The 21,548-nt window shown below is 41.1% G+C and overlaps 1 protein-coding gene across 4 annotated transcripts in view; it reads left to right on the top strand.

Moving 5' to 3' along the window:
- LOC149310102 (putative ubiquitin carboxyl-terminal hydrolase MINDY-4) overlaps positions 1-21,548 on the top strand; it is a 110,373-nt gene that overhangs the window by 59,402 nt on the left and 29,423 nt on the right. For all 4 annotated transcript variants that reach the window (XM_089533701.1, XM_089533702.1, XM_089533704.1 and 1 more), the window contains 5 exons: positions 634-697; positions 2,495-2,560; positions 4,550-4,617; positions 15,406-15,469; positions 17,023-17,184. In XM_089533701.1, the coding sequence (XP_089389827.1) occupies positions 634-697; positions 2,495-2,560; positions 4,550-4,617; positions 15,406-15,469; positions 17,023-17,184 (424 nt within the window). The remainder of the gene's footprint in view (positions 1-633; positions 698-2,494; positions 2,561-4,549; positions 4,618-15,405; positions 15,470-17,022; positions 17,185-21,548) is intronic.

The following is a 21,548-nucleotide window of genomic DNA, read 5'->3' on the forward strand; positions in this document are numbered from 1 at the left end:
TTGAAATACACAAGGGCCCTGAAACCAAAATGTTACAATATGGAGAGCTCCTGTTCAACTGGTTTCCAACCAATCAGCCAGGTCCTTTTGCATGATTTTTTAAAAATCCCTCCACCAATGGAAGTCAGTACATATTCAACACCCACTGAGCACGTTCAGTCCTCAAACCCTCACTGGCTTGTATGGAGTTGTCCCTCCTCTTAGAGCAGGGATTCTCATGGACCTCTTCGTGAATCAGATAAAAACTATGGAGATCCATATCCCATCTGATCTCAGAATCTTGGCAATGTCAGCCCTAGTTAGTATTTGGATGGGAGAACGCCAATGAATACCAGGGGCTGTACGCTCTGTTTCGAAGGAACTGGCAAAACCACCTCTTGACTATGAAAAACCTTTGAAATTCCTAGGGTTGCCATAAGTCAACAGGCAACTATTGAAAACACATACACACATGGGGTGTATATTACTCACCTGTGTTCTAGGAGATTTTTTAGCATCTTAAGCAACATCCTTCTACCCTAGAGCTCTATTTCAAGGGTCTATTCCTGCTAAAATTTCTTACAGTCAAAAGGAGAAGTGCCTGCCATGTGCTATTTGCTTTCTATATCTGCTTTCCTTATCTGCTCCCTTTAGGTCTTCAGGAATGCAACAGTTCACACCTGCAGGGAAATACAAAGCAGATGGCATCTTGGAAACGGTACCGTTTTATCTTGACTTTCAACACATTATTTGAATACGTTTTTGCCATTTCTCACATATGTGTAAATACTGTAGATATGAGTGGTATCTTTCCCATTGTGAGCATGTGAGGTTTGTAATCTGATGTAGCATTCCGATTCCCCCAGGAACCCCAGCCATCCATCAAATGAAGCAAACATGTTTCTAGCCCTTAATGGTCAGAGATGAACTGGGGAATGTACAATTTAGGTCTGGCAAATGATGAAAAGCCATAGTAAGTTTCCATGGGTCTTTAGATTTATCCTGCTTCCTGTTGCATGACTCCTGGACCTCTGTTGGTGAATGTGTGAGCTACCTAATCCCACATTGCCATTCCCAAAGGAATTCAGCCTCTTCCTTCCAGCTGCACATTTCACACAAAGGCATGTAACAAAACAGCACTAGATTATATTTCCTGCCCCCTGCAAAATGCTGAGATCATGACACTGCCGTGCTTGTTTGCAAGCCAGGTGTAGTTAATTCCACACAAACCAGAAGGCTGCTATCTGGTTAAAGACCCTGGCACCCATATCTTCCTCCCAAGATGACTGCTTCCCAATGCAGGGATGTAGAGTAAGAATGGAGAAAAGATTAAGATGGTCCTGGACTGGAGAGATCGTTCTTGTGGAATGAACCTCATTAAAAATACAACACATTTCAATTAAAGTCTGCCCCAGAGGCATCAGTGTTTAATGTTATTTTCTAAGACAGAATCCTTTCAAGCAAGATATCCTCTTTCTCTTCACTGTAGTGTGTGGAGAACTTCTATCCCTCATGAAATACAGGAGGGGAGGCCTTAATTTGTAGGCAACTGAGCACATGCTTTTGCATCTCCCGTTAAAAGGATCAGAAAAGAGCCTTTTCCCACCTGAGATAGCTGTTGCCTTTAGAGCGGGAAAATAGGGGAACAAGATAGACAACTGGTCCTACCTGGCATAAGGCAATTTTCTTCGTTATCTGTATCATTAAAGATTGAGGGTGCAACAGTGCCCAGATGCTCCAGCCCAAGTGAATGAGAAATTGACCAGCTCACCTTCTGTTGAGTATGCTTTGATTGAAAGTTCCTGCATGGCAGGGGGGTTGACTAGATGGCCCTTGTGATCTCTTCCAACTCTATGATTCTATGACCTTCAGACCAATCTTGTTTAGATGCCACAGGTCTTAATCTACCACCAGACAAGAACATCACCTGTAGTAAAGACTTGGACAGGCCGATTCATTCAGAATCCCCATCACCCTATAATACTATGTTACTTAGGTTGAATTTGCACTGAAGAAATAATGCAGTTTGACATCACTTTAACTGTCATGCTTCCTGTCTGTAGAATCCTGGGATTTGTAGTTTGTTCAGGCACTGGTCTCTCTGACACATAAGACTAAATATCTCACAAAACTACAAATCACAAAATTCCATAGCATTGAGTGTCGGTGCAGCCATAATTGCTTAAATTATTTAAACTTACTCTAGAGGGAACATTGTGGACTTTTAATCGTTTAAAATAGTTTAACCATTTAAAATTTGCAAAATTTAAAATTTGTGAATTGCTTCATATTTGGGGTGGAAATAACATGCAGTTTAAAGCATCAGAACTGAGGAAAAAGTAAAACTAACCAGTTTTCATGTTCTTACACAGCAATCATTTGTAACAGTCTCTCAATCAAGGCTAACATTGATCTTCACTGTAAATCATTTGTTCTTGTTCTTTTTAGAGTGGTCTCTATCTTCATGTTTCATTTTCCCCACCACAAATTTCATCCCCCAATTCTTCCTTCACAGCTTGTGTTGTATTCTATGACAACATATGAAGACCTCCTGACATTTCTGCAAGAACATATTCATCAGGTATGAAAGTTAGCCAGGAAACAAGCTTCCTCATTCACAGCTTGTCGTCAGGAATGCAACTCTTGGAATTTAGAAGCCACTGACTATGCTGGCAGAAAAATTCTGGGAGCTGTCGTCCAGAAAAGTAACTATTCCATTTTCTGCCCTTATGAGAGTAAAGTGTAAAAATATTTCTCTCCGTTTGCTTGTTTTAACTGTTCTTTCCTTGCCTTTAAGCTTTTATAGATTACATTTATACGACAGCTTGTTGTTATGTGCTTTCAAGTCTTTTGCAACATATGGCTACCGTAATGGTACCCTATCATGGGGTTTTCTTGGGAAGATTTCTTCAGAAAGGGGTTGCCTTTGTCTTCCTGTGAGGCTGGGTATGACTTTCCCACAGTCATCAAGTGGATTTCCATGGCCAAGCAGGGATTTGAACTCTGGTCTCCAGAGCCATAGTCCAATGCTCAAATCTCTGCACCGTGCTGGCTTTTCTATGACAGCTTCCAGAACTAAATTGTAAATGCCAAGAGTCAAGAAAGCACATCAGTTACAATGAAAGAACAGAACAGACATTTGCAATAACTGAACATCATTCAACAAACTCAATTAAAAGCTTTTAAGAAAGTAAACATCCTAAAAATGGTTTCTAAAAACAGAAAAAATTGCCAACTAAAGGAGTTTAGGCAAGTTAGCTCATAAACAGGGTGCCAGTAAAGACTAGATTGGTAGCTACTGGAAACACATGGTGGAAACACAAACCAAAACCTGCCCTCTATTTATATGTGAGGTCGATTTATAGTCGAGTAGAAATGGTAATAGTCCCATTATATTCTCTGCTGATGTAGACTCTTCGGGAGTACTGTGCACAGTTCTGGGTGCCTTATTTTAAAAAAGATTTAGACAAGCTGGAGAGAGTCAGAGTGGCATAGTGGTTTGAGTGTTGGACTCTGGAGACCAGGGTTTGATTCCCAGTTCAGACATAGAAACCCACTGGGTGATCTTAGGCAAGTCACACACTCTCAGCCTCAGGGGAAGGCAATGGCAAACCTCCTCTTAACAAGTCTTGCCAAGAAACCCCCATGATAGGGTTCCCATATGTCAGAAGCAAGTTGAAGGCTCACAACAACAATAGACAAGTTGGAGCAGTTTCAGAGAAGACAACAAGGATGATAAGAGGTGTAGAAATCAAAACCTATGAGGGAAGAATGAAGGAGCTGAGTATTTTCAGCTTTGAATGCTGGAGATCCTGCATTAAGAGTGGGTTGATGGTCCATAAGGCCCCTTCCAACTCTATGATTCTATGAATAGGGTTCAATGAAAAAGATGGCAGAGCAGTAGACTAGGCCAACATTAATTTCCCTGAAACTGCTTATTTGTCATTCAGCAGATATAGTGCCAGTCATTATGCAGTGGATGAAGCTAATTCTGCCAACTTATGCCTTTACCTTCAAAATCAAAACAGATTATTTTACATACTTCCAAATAATTTTAATGGTGATACATGAACAACTTGAAAGAAGTCAAACCTACATCATAAAAACATATGTTTTGCCTGTGTGAGATTCAGTTCTTGGCATTTCTTGGTATAGGGCCACATTTGTATTCAACAGATTGCTGTGTACACTAGACAAACATCTTAAACCAGGGATAGGAAGTCTTTGGCCCTGTAGTTGTTGTTAAACTGCCATCAGTTCCGGCCAGCATTGCCAAATTGGGGGATTATGGGAGTTGTTGTCTAGCAATATATCGAGGCCCTGATGTTTGTCCCCCCCCCCCCCCCCCGCTGAAATCAGCTTTGGATTGTTTGATACTGAAAGTTAGGATTTGTAGCTAATTTTCAAGATGAGTATGCTTGTATTGGAAAGATGGTAGAGAAATCTATTAATAAATTAGATTAACAGGTACATAGTTCTTTGGTTACACGAATGTTTGGCTCGAAAGGTGTATCATTCATTCGCAACTCACAATGATGTCATTCTTCCCTCCCCATCTACTGCCTTCCAGTTTGAAGCTGGTCCATATGGGTGCATTCTTCTGACTTTGTCTGTGATCTTATCAAGATCTGTTGATCAGTGAGTATATTTGCATTTCTTTCTGACAGATGTCATGGGTCACTAAGCCTTTGGGATATACTTAGAAGATGTATGGCATGGCCAGTGTTTCAAAGTATGTTCCAACTCACCCTAGATGGAATTCCTTAGGCCAGTGTTTCTTATAAATTACCCATCCTGGACCACCCTTGCAGGCACGTCCACAATCATATTTCTTATATCAGATGCATGCCAATTATATACATTATCCTTCCAGTACACAAGTACAGGGAAAACTTGTTATGCTGAAGACAAGGATGTGCAAATCTGTGAAGTCCATTCTGAGCAGGTCGCTGGAATGTAGAATCACTCCAGTCTTCTTCTGGGCAGATTCCAATATTATTTTTTCTTTAAAATATTTGAATCTGTGATTTATTTATTTTATTTTATTGGTGTGCATTCCAAATCACAGCTGCCGGGGGGGGGGGGGGATTCCTTTTTTGGACTACAAGTTTCAGAATCCCCTAGCCATCCTGACCAGTTGCTATGTTTGCTGAGGCATTCTTGGCCCTGTAGTTTGCAAAACTAAATTTTGGTATCCTGGGATTTATAGTTTCACAAGGTGTTTGGAATTCTCTGCACTAGCACCATAGTTCTGTATCAAACTAAAATTCCCAGGATTCTGTCGCATGGTATAATGGCTATAAAGTGCTATAATTGTGTTATTTGAAAGAGACCAAAGTGGCTGAAACTGACATGCCGATTTAGAAATGGAGCCTATTTTGCAGGCTCCTTTAATAATCCCCCAGGAGTCACCAGTTACCTGTGCCCTGCCGCATTGTGGTTGCCCATCTGTGGATCTGTGTGGACATATTAAAGTAATCTAAAGCACATTGATTAGGCTTTGAACTCATTGCTGCCACTGCATTCAGTGTAAGAATAGCATGTCAATATTATTAAACTCTTCATTACAGATGGGGGTTATCTGAGGCTGAGAGAGAAAGCACTTGGCCTATATCCAACTAGTGAGTTTTGTGGCTAAGGCTGTATTTGAACTGGGGACTTCAGACTGTTAGTGACAGGGACACTGACTTCAGAGAGAAGTGCAGCAACTTCAAACATACACGGCACGTGAAAAATCATTAGCTCAAGAGCTGACTCTGCCTGCACGAAGAAGAAAACAGGGGAATAAAACTACCCCAAGCCTTATCTTCTGTTTACATTGAGGAAGCCTAATAAGTTTATCCCTTATCACTCAGATAAATGAAATGTTGTTTTTTAAAGAGGTTGTGCTAGGCTAGGCAGCATTGGAAGGATCAGGCTGTTCTTTCTTAAGTGGATTTTAATTGCACATCTCATAATCTTCCCCTTTAGTTTAGACAAATGATGGAAGATAGATGCCTTCACTTTTTCTTATGTGAAAAAATGTGTACCACCAAGCTTCTGGCACAGGCATAGCGAGGGGTAGAAATTTGACATAGCTGGCATAGTTTGGAAGGAGTGCTGAAAAGGCCTGTGGAGAGTTTGCCAGCATTTGGCATAAAGGCAAAAATCATGTTGCCTGGACATTCAAGAAAGAATCAAGCCCTCTTTGTTTATAAGGGGGTCCCAGATACCACTGCACACAATGCTATGGGGACAGACCTAGCTTTGAGGGCTTCCAATGGGAGAAGAATAGGAGTTCCTGTGGATGGCACAGTGTACTGTGATGCCACATGGGTCTCATGCGGGAGACAGTTACAAGCAATATAAGACTAGGTACTGCACTTAGGGAGGAAAAATGAAAAGCACAGATATAGGATGGGAGACACCTGGCTGAATGAAACTACGTGTGAAAGGGATCTAGGAGTCCAAGTAGACCACAAGTTGAACATGAGTCAACAGTGTGATGTGGCAGCTAACAAGGCCAATGCGATTTTAGGCTGCATCAATAGAAGTATAGTGTCTAGATCCAGGGAAGTAATAGTTCCACTCTATTCTGCTTTGGTCAGGCCCCACCTTGAATACTGTGTCCAGTTCTGGGCACCACAATTAAAAAAGGACATTGAGAAACTGGAGCGTGTCCAAAGGAGAGCGACTAAAATGGTGAAAGGTCTGGAAACCATGCCCTATGAGGAATGACTTAGGGAGCTGGGGATGTTTAGAAGAGAAGGCTTCTAAACATCCCCAGCTCTAAACATCCCCAGCTTAGAAGATGTTTAGAAGAGAAGGCTAAGAGGTGATATGATAGCCCTGTTTAAATATTTGAAGGGATGTCATATTGAGGAGGGAGCAAGCTTGTTTTCTGCTGTTCCAGAGACTAGGACCCGGACCAATGGATGCAAGCTGCAGGAAAAGAGAGTCCACCTCAACATTAGGAGGAACTTCCTGACAGTAAGGGCTGTTTGACAATGGAACAAACTCCCTCGAAGTGTAGTGGAGTCTCCTTCCTTGGAGGTCTTCAAACAGAGGCTGGATGGCCATCTGTCGGGGATGCTTTGATTGTGATTTCCTGCATGGCAGGGGGTTGGACTGGATGGCCCTTGTGGTCTCTTGAAACTCTACGATTCTATGATTCTATGACTAGCCCCCTCCCATGTTTTCCCTTGCAGCTCCAGCAGCACATCAGGTTCCTTCTCCTCTTATGGTTTTCCAGGACTGAAATATCATTAATTAGGTCAATAAAGTGGCCCTTGTTTAACCCAACTTCTTGTGCATGGTCTCATTCTTTCATGATAGATCATCATTGGTTTGTTAAATGCACAGGAGTTACTGTGCAACATGGCACCTACACACCATGATAACATCATACACCTGCCTCAGGACGTGGGAGGGGAGCCCATATTGTGATTTCCTCCTGAGAGGCAGGAGCACTGTTGACATGGCTTTCAACTCTGTCTCTGGTTCTGGTTTGTCCACCGTTGAGTTCAGTGGGTGCATGAGGTTCCAGCTTTTGGTGATAATCATATAGTTCTAGCATGTTCTGGCTCCCGCCTGCATGGGTAGGAGTAAAATCCAGTAAAAACAAGAAGCACTTTACTTGCTGATACCTGGTTGTGAGGATGGAATTGTGTATTGATGACTGATTATGCCTTCTTGCAGAACATGGCATGCCTCAGAGAGATGTGGAGTCTCCTTTGGAGGTTTTTAGACAGAGGCTGGATGGCCATCTGTTAGGAGTGATTTGATTCTGTCTTCCTGCAGGGCAGACTAGGGTTAAACTGGATGGAAGGTCCTTATGGTCTCTTTCAACTCTGTGATTCTGTTATTATAAACATGGAAGGAGGTCTCTGATACAGGGGGAATTGGTAGATGTAGCTTGGAGATGAGAATACTGAGAGGCGATATGATTGTCGTCTTTAAACAGTTGATGGGATGTCATATAGAGAAGATGGAGTGAGCTTATTTTTTGCTGTTCCTGAGACAAGAACAGGAACTAGTGAATTCAAATTACCAGAAAGAAAATTCTACCTAAATATCAGGCAGAACTTCTTTATTATTATTATTATTATTATTATTATTAACCTTTATTTATAAAGCACTGTAAATTTACTTCTTCGCTGTAAAAACTATTCAACAGTAGAATAAATAGTCTCAGAGCCTAGCAGACTGTCTGATTTGGAGATCTTTAAACAGAGGTTGGATGGCTATGTCCCAGGAGGGCTTTAGTTGTGTTTTCCTATATGGCAGGGGGTTGGATTGGAGACCTCTTGGGGTCCTTTCCAACTTGAACACTACTCAGGGAAGGGGATGGTTCCTTCTTTTTGATAGGAATTATAGCACTGTACTTACTCTGATCCATGGATAAGTTGACCAAGTTTTTGGGGTGTCACTTTTTGACTGAAATTTCTAGACTTATACATGAGTATATATAGTAAATGCCTCCATAAGAATATGAACCCACCACCACCACCACCACTACTACTACTACTACTACTCCTTCTATGGATGAGACATCTCCAAGACTCCCTGGCCTCCACTGCTCTACTTAATTTCTGTACTTTCATACTTGTAGTCTCCTTAATAGAGTCTATCCATCTAGTATGTGGCCTTCCTCTCTTTCTGCTTCACTTTTTATAACATTATTGGTTTTTCCAGTGAGCTGTGCTTTCTCAAGATGTGACCAAAGTACAACAGCCTCAGTTTAGTCATCTTGGCTTCCAAGGAGATTTCCAGCTTGATCTGGTCTAACTATTCTGCTGTCAGTTCATCACATCAGGGCATTCCTCCTAATGTTAATCCAAATTCTGATTCCCTGCAGTTTCTGCAAGCTTATTCCCATCCTTCCCTCTGGAACAACAAGACAACATGTCTGTTTCATCTTTTGGACTAAGATGGTTCAAACAGAGCAGTTAATCTACACTGAGTGCAAGATCAGGGTTACAATGATTGTGTAACTTGGGAGAACTTTCTTCTGGCATCCTGTATTCACTTTGAACCTGTGTCCCATGTGGATTAAAGCATGTTTTGAATAAAGATACCCATCTCAGCTTGAAGTCCCAAAGATTTCTTGAAATTTTTAAACTTTTCCCCTTTTACAGTGGATTTCTTTTTTGAGAGGATGAAGAAAACAATGGGTGATGGGGTATTTTTTGTTTAATTAAGAAAAGAGGGAGCATCTTTTTTTAAAAGAGCAAAAAAGAAAACAATAGCATCGAGAAAACAGCTTTGAGTTTCAGGAACATCGAAGGTCAACAAGAAAAGCTGTTTGGTCCATTAAACCCACTCTATTCTAATCTATGGAAAATGTGATTCAGTCTCATGCATTACTTTACCTTGATCTCAAAACTTGAGTGACTGTGCCTCTGCAGCTACTCTTGTGTTCCTGAAACTGTACCTAACTCCCTCCTGAACAGAACTATGTTTATCTTCACAGATAAGTGATTTACTGTGCATTCTAACATATGCTTATTTGTGGGGCATTCCCATGGGATGCAAGCTACACCTTTATTCACCCATACTGTCTTCAAATTAATACAGCTGTGTTAGCACTTCAGTATTCTATATATTTTGTGTGTGAGTCTTCACATGTTGGGATTTTGCATATTGGACAGCATGCAAAATAGGGTGCTGAGGTCAAGTCACAGTTGTAGCACTATTATTCCACTTTAGCTGCCATGGATCCATCCCATGGAATCTGCGAGTTTATACTGTAGTTTGGGGAGGCACTAAAGTCCTCTGGCTCAGAACTCTAAATGCCCTTCCCTGCACTTGCAAAACCCAAGATTCTATGGAATGAAACTATGGCAATTAAAGGGAAACTTAAAGTTATTATTGTGTTGCATAAATGTGGACCCCAGGTGTACACAGAGCAACATGCCCTGTGAGGAGAGGCTTAGGGATCTGGGTATGTTTACCCTGGCAAAGAGAAGGTTAAGGGGTGACATGATAGCCATGTTTAAATATCTGAAGGGGTGTCATATTGAGGATGGAGCGAGCTTGTTTTCTGCAGCTCCAGAGAATAGGACCTTGAGCAATGCATGCAAAATTTAGGAAAAGAGATTTCAGCTCAATATTAGGAAGAACTTCCTGACAGTAAGAGCTATTCAACAGTCGAATATGCTGCCTCGGACAATGGTGGAGTCTAATTCTTTGGAGGCTTTTAAACAGAGGCTGGATGGTCATCTGTCGGGGGTGCCTTCCTGCATGGCAGTGGGTTGGACTGGATGGTTCTTGGGGTTCTCTTCCAGCTCTATGATTCTATGGGGGGGGGGGGGGGGGGAAGTGGCAGAGAAACCTCAGATGATAGAATGAACATTGCCGGTTCAGATTTCAGGATGGACTGTTAGTTAGTTAGTTAGTTAGTTAGTTAGTAAGTAAGTATTGCTAATAACAAACACTCCTTGGTAGTAGAAAACAAACACAGGAAATGGAGATGTTTTATCCAAATGTACTGCTTTTCTGCTTGCAGGGCTGGGGATGGGTTTAGAAAAAAAAGACAGAATTTTTAAAAAGGCGTATCTGTTTGTGAGACGAGCTCCCACTTCCCAATAAACTGTTGAACCACAGTAGATTTGCTGCTTTGGAAGCAAGTACCAAAATAAAGCATTTGGCTGAAATCTGAGCTGAATCTGCCAAACAAATTTCAGTTGGATGCTAGAGTTAGCATGCAGGGTGATGCAGATAAGAGGAATGTAACATCCCAAACAGCCTTCAGTCATATAAGATCACCTTAGTATACATCCATTGTGCCTCCTGCCTGTTATGCCAGAGAAACACATCTGTTAATAGTGGCATGAACTGATGTCAAAATGGAACTTTCCTTTGGTGATCCTTCTGCTTTTAGCTGCCCTTTTGTAAAAACTTCCCTGGTAATTATTTCAGATCTTTTTCCTCCTACCAACCCATATTCTATTTCTGTAGTAATTGTGTGTTTTGTTAATGTTTAACAGTCTGTTGCCATGAAGAAGAAGAGTGAGGTCAGCCACGGAGTATTACTGTTTTCACCCATGGATAGGAATTGTGACAGAGCCAGACCTCATTATTTAGCTTTAAACACACATGTGACTTTTATTTTTGTTAATGGCAAAGAGGAGGAAAATTTACAGTAAACACATGGGTGAAAAGCCCGCCTTTGCATGTCTGTGTTGGTATTTTCAGCAGAAGAAACTGCTAACCTTTTACTTTCCGTTCATGGCACGTCACACTGTGGAACAACCCAATAGCGATGAGAAACATTTGTTGTAAAGGCTCAGTGGGGTAGCTACTGGGGTGGGGAATTAAGGCATTGCCTATAGCATTCTGTCCCACCAATGAAATTTTCCTTCAGCCCCCACATTTCTAGTGTTGCACAGAGTGAGAACTTGGAAAGGGTTCAGTACCTCAGACTCTTTTATTGGCTGTGTTTAAATTCCCTTGTTCTACTTGTCGGGCCATTTTCTTGGGATGTCTCAACTGTGTTTGTGAATACTCAACTGAGGTTTTGAATTACTGCAGTGCTAGAAACTTTTGGACTGAAGGGAAATTTAATTGGGCAGCAACATTCTTATTAGAGGAGCAATGCCTTCATTTTGCCTCCTCCCACATCTAAGCTGTACACCAGCAAAAACTACAGACTGTCCTGTCTTTCTATGAAAACCTCAAGCAGATACCTGTCAAAATTTCTGTAAATTTAGAATGGTGAGGAATGCAGATGTGCTGAGGGCAAGTATGAACAGATGCTTTCCCCCATTCTCAAGTACCCAGATCTTGTTGGGATACAACTTCCATCACCATTCTTCCCTTCTTCTTTCAGGCTCCATTAGTGAAATTACCTTTTAGTTGGGAAATTTAGGAGTTTCAGCATGCCTTACCACAAATCAACTTGTTAAATCTTCTCAATACAAGTTGAGTCTCCCTTATCCAGAAATTTGAAATCCAAAATACTCCAAAATCATCCACATGGGTGGCTGAGATGGTGACATCTTTGCTTTCTGATGGTTCAGTGTACACAACATGTGTTTCATGAACAATTTAAAAAATGTAAAAATTACTGTTAGCTATGTTTATAAGGTGTATATGAATCATAAATTAATTTCATGTTTCGACTTGGATCCCATCTCCAAGAGATTCTGTGTATGCTAATATTCCAAAATCCAAATAATAATAATAATAATAATAATAATAATAATAATAATAATAAATTTAAAAAATCCAAAATTCAATCAAAGCATATCAGGTCCCAAGCATTTTGAATAAAGGAGACTGAACCTGTAACAATATCAGTACTTGTAGCTGCTAACAGGTACCCCCACCGAAAGCAAATTTTGTTGTTGTTGCGTACATTTCTTGGAATATTTATGCACTTGCAGTTTGCTCTTAGCTTAGCCTGGATTGTTTATTTTGTACCTGATCAGGCTGGTCTATAACTAATAAATTATACTTATGCATGTAACTGTAATACATTATATTCATGCTTGCCTATCAGGGGTGATAGGAGTTGCAATCCACACAACATATGGGAACCCAAGGTTGGGAAACACTGATCTGAAGACCCTGGAGTAGCCCCACTGAGGAAAGGTGGGTAGGATAGGAATGCTACTGAAGACCCAGGAACACTACCACCAGGCAATGGGCAGTACATATTTCAGTGGACCAGTGGCCCCACTTAAAAATTTCTCATCAGTTCCCACACAGCTTTCCAGAGGGGGTGCCTATTTTTCCATGTTGTGGGCATGTAACTGTACTTGCCCTGGAAGTGGGGGCTTTAGTACAATCCATGCTGGCTGTAAATCTTCAAGCCATGTCCTTGATGGCCACTTCCTCGCCAGTACAAATGATGTGAACCACAGATGTTGCTTCTTGAAACGTCTTAGGTAAAACTTAACATTCCCATGCCCATTGGACCCAAGGATGGAATTAGAACTTCCTTCTATTGTCCAGACTCGGTGTCCCACAGCCCCTAATTGACGCATGTTGCATCGGTCAGGTTGTCTTGAGGAAAGCTCTGGGATTTCCACAGTGTGAATGTTCCTGGAGCTAAGAAGTGGCCAGGGGCCAAAGATGTTTCTGGCTGAAGCAATAATACCTTGGATATTTCACTGTTCATATTGTCAAATCATTTCTGAAAATGCTTTGAAAGAGACATTCATCTAATCCGAACTAAGAGAAGATGCTGAGATGGATTAGGATAATCTAGAGTGCGACAAAATGAGGGCAATCTGCTCCCTAAATGAAATGTTCCTGCAGTCTCCACATTTTTAGATTGCAAAGAGCGAGATTCTGAAAACCATTTACACACCCTTCTCTCAGCTGTTTTCGCTTTGCCTTGGTCACTTTGTCTACTTCTTTTCATTGTGTCCTTGAACTGTATTCCTAAATGCTAAACTGAAGTTTTAAAAATTACTGTAATGCTAGAAATTTGTGGATTGAAGGAAATGTTCATTTATAGAGGTAGAGTTGTCATTTGGGCAATGCCTTCATTTTGCTTCTCAGAGGATGATGATTTGACAATGAATGTATTGCACTAATTATTTGTTGTAATTGATTCTTTAAATTACCTTTTGTGGCAGCTGCTAGGGGTTTTAAGGTCATAGAGCATTCTAGAAAATTGGGTTGGATGCAGAGTTAGGCACGTCCAACTGGACTTGCGTCGCTGTCCACATATGAATCCCTTCACACACACACACACGCCCATGCTATGTTCGAGAGACCTTGTTTGATTTTGTGGTAGATGTTAGTAGACTGTAGTAGATGTTGTGATAGATATTGATAGATCTTGGTAGACATTGTGGTAGATGTTGGTAGACCATGGTAAATGTTGGTGTGAGGCAAAGTTCTTTTTTATGAGCAGAGTTTCGAGGACTCAAGATTGCACCCATGCCTTCCACCTACTTTTCAGGGATCCCATCCACCCCCTTGGGTTCTTGTACCACAATCTACTCCTTCCACCCTAATCTCTATATGCAGTATTATCAACAGGCAGGAGGTGTCCACTTTTCCTAGCCGCATTGTACACATCTGTATCTGCATTTCATTTTGATGATTCTTTGGTATTATTCTTGGAATCAGATTTTTTTAAAAAAACAGAAAAATACCAATTTTAATATTTAACTCTAGAGGCAGATTTTCAGTCAGATCCTTCTTAAACCATGTATATTCCTCAGAGGTCTTGACTTAATTATTGCAAATGTATAAAAATTGTTTGCTTTTCTATTCTTTTCTTTTTAAGTTGAGATAACATAATAGAAGGGTTGAGGGTATGAAGTAAATGAAAATACAGACCAGTTGTGCTGTGCAAGCTTGTTATAGGAATCTGCCTACTCACAGCAAAATCTGGCAATTGTTTTATAAATGTCACAGATCATGGGCTAGAAAAAACTGGATCACATTTTTCAATGTGGGTCTGCCTTTCAATGCTTCTTGAAAGGCTGAGTTAGTACAAAACACAGCTACCAGTCTGCTGTGAATGACTTTTTGGGTTCATAAATCTCACTAGTTCTTGTACACTGTTTGCCAGTCAACTATTAGAGGTGCATAATTCTCATGTGCTGGCCATTATTTTCAAAGCCCTAAATGAGTTGGGCCCTTTGCGTCCCCATAGAGGTTGGTGTAACATGTAATCTTATATCTTCTTGATATCAAGTTTTAATAAACAAATGAGGTTTAGTGATTTTGCTGGTTTGATTCAATTTTATCTACTCACTAATCTCAATTTTATGTATTTTTATTATATTATACTCCTATTGTTATGGGTGATTGTTAGCTTCCCAGAGGGGAAAATTTTGTATACTGACGCAACATTCACCCATGTTAAATAACTAAATAAGTATAACTACTTCACAGTATATACAATTTTAGCTCTTAAAGCTCCACCCAGTAAAATCCTGGGACTTGTAGCTTTGTAATGCACTTAGAATTCTCTGCGAGACAGCTTTGGTGCTCACCGAAGTACAAATCCCAGGATTTCATAGGCTGCAGCCATGACAATTAAAGTAGTATCAAACTGCTGTAATTGTGCAGTGTGGCACAGGGGAATATTATGCATAGGCAAGCCCCACAGAATTTTTTTAAAAAAGATTCTTTTCACAAGAGACCCATCACACCCATAATATGACAAAAGCTACTTTTCCTGGTGATTAAGGGAAGAGTACTATTTTGGAACATAAGTCCCCATCCATGTTGGGAAATCACCATACTTTTCTTTTACTGTCAGCTCTGTTATTTTATTGCATTGCATTTTATTGCATTGTGTATTTATACCAAAGTATTTTGATGATTGTGATCATGCCCTGTTTTTGGTTCTTTGGGGAGAGAGCCAAATTTTATGTACAGACTGGTGGGGGGACTGGAGGAGAGACACTTTAGCTTTTTCCTTAGAAGAAACATCCTTAGTTTTTAAAATTTCATTTCCCCCACCTCCTTCTCTTCCAGAGTTCGTGAAGATTTTGATGTTTTCACAAACCGGTTGATTGGTGTACATGGATACTGTTCACAGGTAAAAACGAGGAAAGTCTGTATGCACTCTAGAATGTGTTATTTCACTAGTCTGGAGAAGGAGGTAAGGGGACAACAATGCTGTACAATAATCATATCAAAGTAAATAGCACTGTTGTTTAACCCAGGGTTTGAATTTGACACCTGCCCCCACCCATAAAGGGACATATTCCACTTACAGTGGGTGGTAGGATGAATGAGTAAGCAAGAGAAGCCTAATAGCACTGCAAGTCACTTCTTATACAGTATGGTGCTAAGTGACAGACTCTCTAGATTGGACAATGGTTATCCAGGAAGTAGGCAGACCTTTACTATCAGCCATGTCTCCAGCTACTTTTGGCAGAAGATCCAGTTGCTTTAAGGCAAAATGGGCCTTCTTAATGACAAATCAGACAATCCCTGTGCACCCAGGACATTTTGTGGGTCTCACCACACCAATGTGTTTTGAGGAAAACTGGTTGATTAAAAAAAACCTACAAAATCCCAACATTTTTGCTATAGCAAGGCAAAAATGAGGAGGATTTGATCGAGCCACAGTTCTTGCAAGTTTCCCCAAAACTCACCAGTGGTGTTTGCTAAGGGGTTCAAAAGAGTATTGCAATGATAGCACCATGATATGCATGTTCCAGGAGGAGGTCTTCAGTATAAGAGGAAGGAGGAGAGGAAGTATGGAGTTGTGTGTGTGTGTGTGTGTGTGTGTATATATATATATATATATATATATATATATATATAGAGAGAGAGAGAGAGAGAGAGAGAGAGAGAGAGAGAGAATAATGGTGTGCCCACAAACCACAGAGAGAGTCGCTCAAATGTGCCTCCTCCATCTTGCACTGTTGTTTCTCTATGACCGTAAAGAATTACAAGGCAGTTCATTACATGAAATCTCAGACCATGTTTGGACTTCCACTTAGGTTCTTCATCTGTAGCACAAGCAACTGTCCTTACCCATCTGTGGAGAAAGTGGTCCATGGACTTTGTGTGGCCCTGAGCCCAATTTTGGCACATTTCAAAGCTTCTCCAAAGTAAACCCTTCCCCCCATAAAAAATTCTTTTTCATGTAGAAGAAGGCCATGGTTTGAATCACTTATATCAGTACTCTCAAATCCCTAGAAAAATGACCAAAATGGACCAAAAAATTGCAAAGAGTGGGAAGGATGGAAGTAATATTGCATAACTTCTGGCACACCTGGGACACATGAGTGTGGCTTGTTGGGGTGGAATTAGGCCCCATACCTCACAAAGTTTTACACTCCTATCTCACTCCATGTTTTGTTTTTCTTGTGTGCCTTCAACTTGTTTCTGATTTATGGTGAGCCTAAGGTAAATCTATAATGGGTCTTAGCAAGATTTGTTTAGAAGGGGGTCGCCCTCCTTTTGTGGCTGAGAGAATGGGATTTGCCCAAAGCCACCCAGTGGGTTTCCCTGGTTGAACAGGGATTTGAATCACAATCTCCTGGACTCCTAGTCTAATAAAACTCAGACCACTGCACCCCACTTGCTTACTCCCTGGCCATTATCAATGCCAACATCCCTTTATTCTATTTAAACTAGGAGCTGGTTAACCTCCTGCTGACTGGCAAGGCTGTGTCCAATGTTTTCAATGATGAGATGGATCTGGACTCTGGGAATGGCAACATCATGGTTTTAAAAGGCATTGGTGAACGCAGTGATGTTGGATTGCTGTCTCTTTTTGAGCACTATGACGTCTGCCAGGTACATACTACCCATCAGGGATGGGCAAACATTCTTTATTTGTTCCCAGCTTTTTAAAAAAATGCAGTCAGAAAACCCTACCGGGAAATGTAATAGCCCAACAAGAATTTTGCATTGTTTTCTCTTGAGATTGAATGTCCTGAAATGTGGCAGAAGAATTTATTGTCAGGAGAAAAAATAGTTTGTTGTTGTTGTTGTTCATGCAGACACATTACTTCTTGTGCAGAAAATTGTTTTCTGTTTGGAAAATGGGTTCCTCCCCTCAAAAACTCATCATCCACACAATAATTGTCTTGCAACTCTTTAAAATGTTTTGATTTCTATTGCACCAGGAAAAAAAACACTACTATACTTATTCATCCTTGCATGCAAGGACAAAATAGCTGAGTGAATACATCTTGATTACCAAATGTTTTGTCCATTACAAAAAACTGAAGTTTCACATTTGCAGTAAGATTGTCTTCGCTTTGCAGTCAGTCCAATTCATCTACTTTTCAGAAGAAGGGTCCCTTTGCAGCTGAGCCACACAACACCCTTATTTAGGCTGTAGTCTTTGTAAAATTCATGATGTGCAGATTTCATTCCTCTGGCTTTATTCTAACCTTAATCTTCTGGGATTCTAATCTAATTACAATAATTTCTCAAATTATTTCCATGAGGACCATGAATGTTTGCTGCATCTCTCTTGAGTTTATCACACTAGGGAGGTCCCATGGGAAAACAGGAGTTAAACTAGATTTAAATTCGAGAAAACTCAGAAATGCCCAAAGTTTATCTCACGACATCACCGTTAACGTGAAATAATGTTCAGATAATCCAAACGCAAAGCAGAGAAAACAGGGAACAACCCGAAAATAAAAAAGCTGCAATTTTTCTCTGCTTTGCGTTTGGATTAACTTTGCATTATTTCACTTGGGCAATCCCTAGTGTGATAAACTACTCTAATTTGCAAGTTTTGTTTAAATTAAAATCTTGTTTAACTCCTGTTTTCCAGTGGGATTTCACTAGTGTGATAAACTGCTCTGCTTCTTCATCCCTAGCTTATTGGAATTCCATTTTGGGCAGGATATAAATCCAATAAATGAAATTTGCATGTTATTTTACCAATTCAGATAGGTACATTGGCGAACAAGCAGCTTTGACACAATCATATCTAAAATTAAAGTCAAGATTCTTTTGGGATGATGTATTGGCCATGTTAGCTTGGGGATTCTTGACACTCTAGTCTGAAAAAAGATACCCCCCCCCCCAAGTTTTCCAACTCAGTCCATTGTTCTGTACGTAGCTCTTTGAAAGGATTCTATCATGTTATTAAAGCACAGCATCTGGGGGAATTGGACGCCTAGTTAGTAAATATAATCAATGGCAGCAATCCAGAGGGCAGGTCAATGTTGTCTGCTGTCTCTAATAAAACTCCTGGACCTAAATGGGCTGATTTATTAAGAACATGTGCCCACCACTCTATGGTGGGGTTCCTAAATCTTTGAATATGCCATAACAAATGAGGGAGACAACAAAAAGCCAATAAAATTTCAGAGGGCTTATTTCTTCCATGGCTTGGTTCTGAAGCTGAGAAGGAAAGGGGAAACAGTGGCCTCCTCTCAACCACTGCTGTGTAAACACAAAGAAGCTCAATAATACCCTTTTGATCAATCTGTGTTGACACTGGCATGATAGGAAAAAAATGAATCCAAATCTTTGGAGCTATACACCACACACACCAACACTTATCCTACCCAAAATTTCAGTTTAAATTGATTCAGTCAGCATGGAATTGACTTGTAAACTAATGGAAACCAGGAGTAGAAACAGTGTACCATGAAAGCAAACCCCGGAAACATCACCGAAAAAGCCCACAACTTGGTTCCGATACGTGGATGACACTTTCACCATTTGGAGCCATGGAGAAAAAGATCTGGCTGTGTTCCTGAACCATCTGAACAACATCCACCCCAACATCCAATTCACTATGGAAAAAGAAAAGGAAGGAACACTGCCATTCTTGGATGTCCTAGTCATCTGCAAACCAAACCAATGTTTGGGTCACACAGTATACAGAAAACCTACACATACAAACAGATACCTGCACAAGACCTCCAACCATCACCCAAGACAAAAAGGAAGCACAATCAAAACACTTGTGGACCGGGTAATATACATCTGCGAACCCTACTTCTTGGAAGATGAACTGAAGCACCCAGACTGGGCTCTACAGGTGAATGGTTACTCCAGCTCAGGCATCAGAAGGGCTGCGAGGCCCAGAAAAACCCAGAGGAGTGAAGATAAGCAGCCACCAAAAGAGAAGGTATTTTTACCATACATCAAAGGAGTCACAGATAGAATAGGCAAAGTGGTGATGAAGCACAATCTGCAAATGGTTTACAAACTGATGAAGAAAATCTAGCAAATGCTTTGCTCAGCCAAGGACCAGAGAAGAAAAGCCCTCCTCCCGACCACCATCTTGAGGGGAGAGAAGCAGGCAAGAAACAACAGGCCTGTGCCTGCCAAGAATAAGAGTCCTCCTCCTGACCACCATCTTGAGGGGAGAGAAGCAGAGTCATGATGTGTTATGTATTGTTAATCTGATATTGGAACCCGCTTTGATCGTCCATGGAAAAGCGGCATACAAATAAAGATTATTATTATTATTAGAGAGACCCTCTCACAGCCGCAGGAGTTTACTACATACCATGCAGCTGCGGACAAGTCTACACAGGGACCACCAAGCGCAGTGTGCAAACAAGAATCAAGGAACACAAGAGACACTGCAGACTGGGCCAGCCAGAAAAATCAGCAGTAGCAGAACATGCCACAAACCATCCTGGGTATAAAATACTGTTTGAAAACACTGAAGTTCTGGACCATGTCAACAACTACTATGTCAGGATGCACAGGGAAGCCGTTGAAATCCAAAAACACCTGGACAATTTCAACAAGAAAGAGGAAACCCTTAAAGTAAACAAGGTTTGGCTACCAGTCCTGAAAAATATCAAGATGAAGACTCAGCAAATGCAAATGAGAAATCTCCCAGGGTGAGGGGTTTCCAGCAGACAATGAGCACTAATCAAGCAGACACTCATCCTCTTTTGCAGACCCTCCCACCCTGAGGCCTGCCATTAGCAACAGAACAAGACACATGCAAATCACTCCCACCTTCCCAGGTTCACACAGTGTGTATGCGCGTGTGCACACACACACACACACACCCAACTCCTTTCCAAACAAGCATTCTCTGAAGATGCCAACCACAGATGCTGGCAAAATGTCAGGAATAAACTCTTCTAGAACATGGCCACAGAGCCCGAAAAACCCACAAAAAACTATAGATGCTGGCCATGAAAGCCTTCGACTTCACAGTGTACCATGAGTTGATCCTAAACTCAGTGTCTAGAGAATAGAGAAAGCACCATGGGAGGACTATCCATGGGTTTCTCCAGAAAACATCCATAGTTCACTTCAGAATATTTGCACTATTTTATGTGCCTGTCATTCTGTCTTAGAAGCCAGCTAGCTTCTAGATTTTGTCATTTGGAGTTCCTGGTATATCCCACCTTTTCCCTGGCCCTAGAACTCAAGGTGGCTTACGAGAGTTAACACAAACAGAGATTAAAATTCACTTAACTAAAAGCATACAGAAATTAAAGTATTATTAAATTAGCAGTAGAATAAAAAAGCAGTTTAATAGTATTTTTTTAAAAAAGCAAATGCATTCAGTACAGTATTGAAGGCCCTTTCCCTATGATTGGCCTGTTGAAACAAGAAGGTCTTCACTTGCCTACAGAAGGATAACCAAGGAGGATGCCAGTCCAGGCTCTCTTAGAAGGGCATTCCAGAGCCTGGGAGCAGCCACCAAGAAGCCCTATCACAGTGGTTCTCAGACTTTTTACCTTTGTAATCCCCCATCTACATATGGACATCACACGCACGCACGCACGCACACACTGTTCAAGATAGTATACGAATAAAATTATTTTATTTATTTAGTGTGCATATTTTTATCTACCCATTCATGTATATTCATATTTCAACATTTTATACAGAAATAGCTCTCGTCCTCCCTCAGACAGAGGCTTCAAGTGCCTTCGGTGCTCTATAGACGGGCCCTATGGGGAGCCATCATCACGTGCGAGGGGCGGCGCTTTTAGACGCCCCTCGCCCTTCACATGTGACAAGGGCGTCAAAATGGTGGCGCCCTATACACATGGGTGCCGCTATTTTGACGTGACAGACGCCTAGCGTCCGCACATCTCGGTGCTATTGTGATGCCGCAAGTGCACCATTGGTGCCTTGCAGCATCACAATGGCACCGGGAAAAGAAGCCATTTTTGCAGTTTTTTGTTCCGCGAGGGAGCCGCGCGGTTTGT

The sequence above is a fragment of the Sceloporus occidentalis genome, unplaced genomic scaffold (assembly GCF_023333645.1).
Source record: "Sceloporus occidentalis isolate IW3139 unplaced genomic scaffold, rSceOcc1.0.p SCAF_7, whole genome shotgun sequence".
NCBI classification, from domain to species: Eukaryota; Metazoa; Chordata; class Lepidosauria; order Squamata; family Phrynosomatidae; genus Sceloporus; species Sceloporus occidentalis.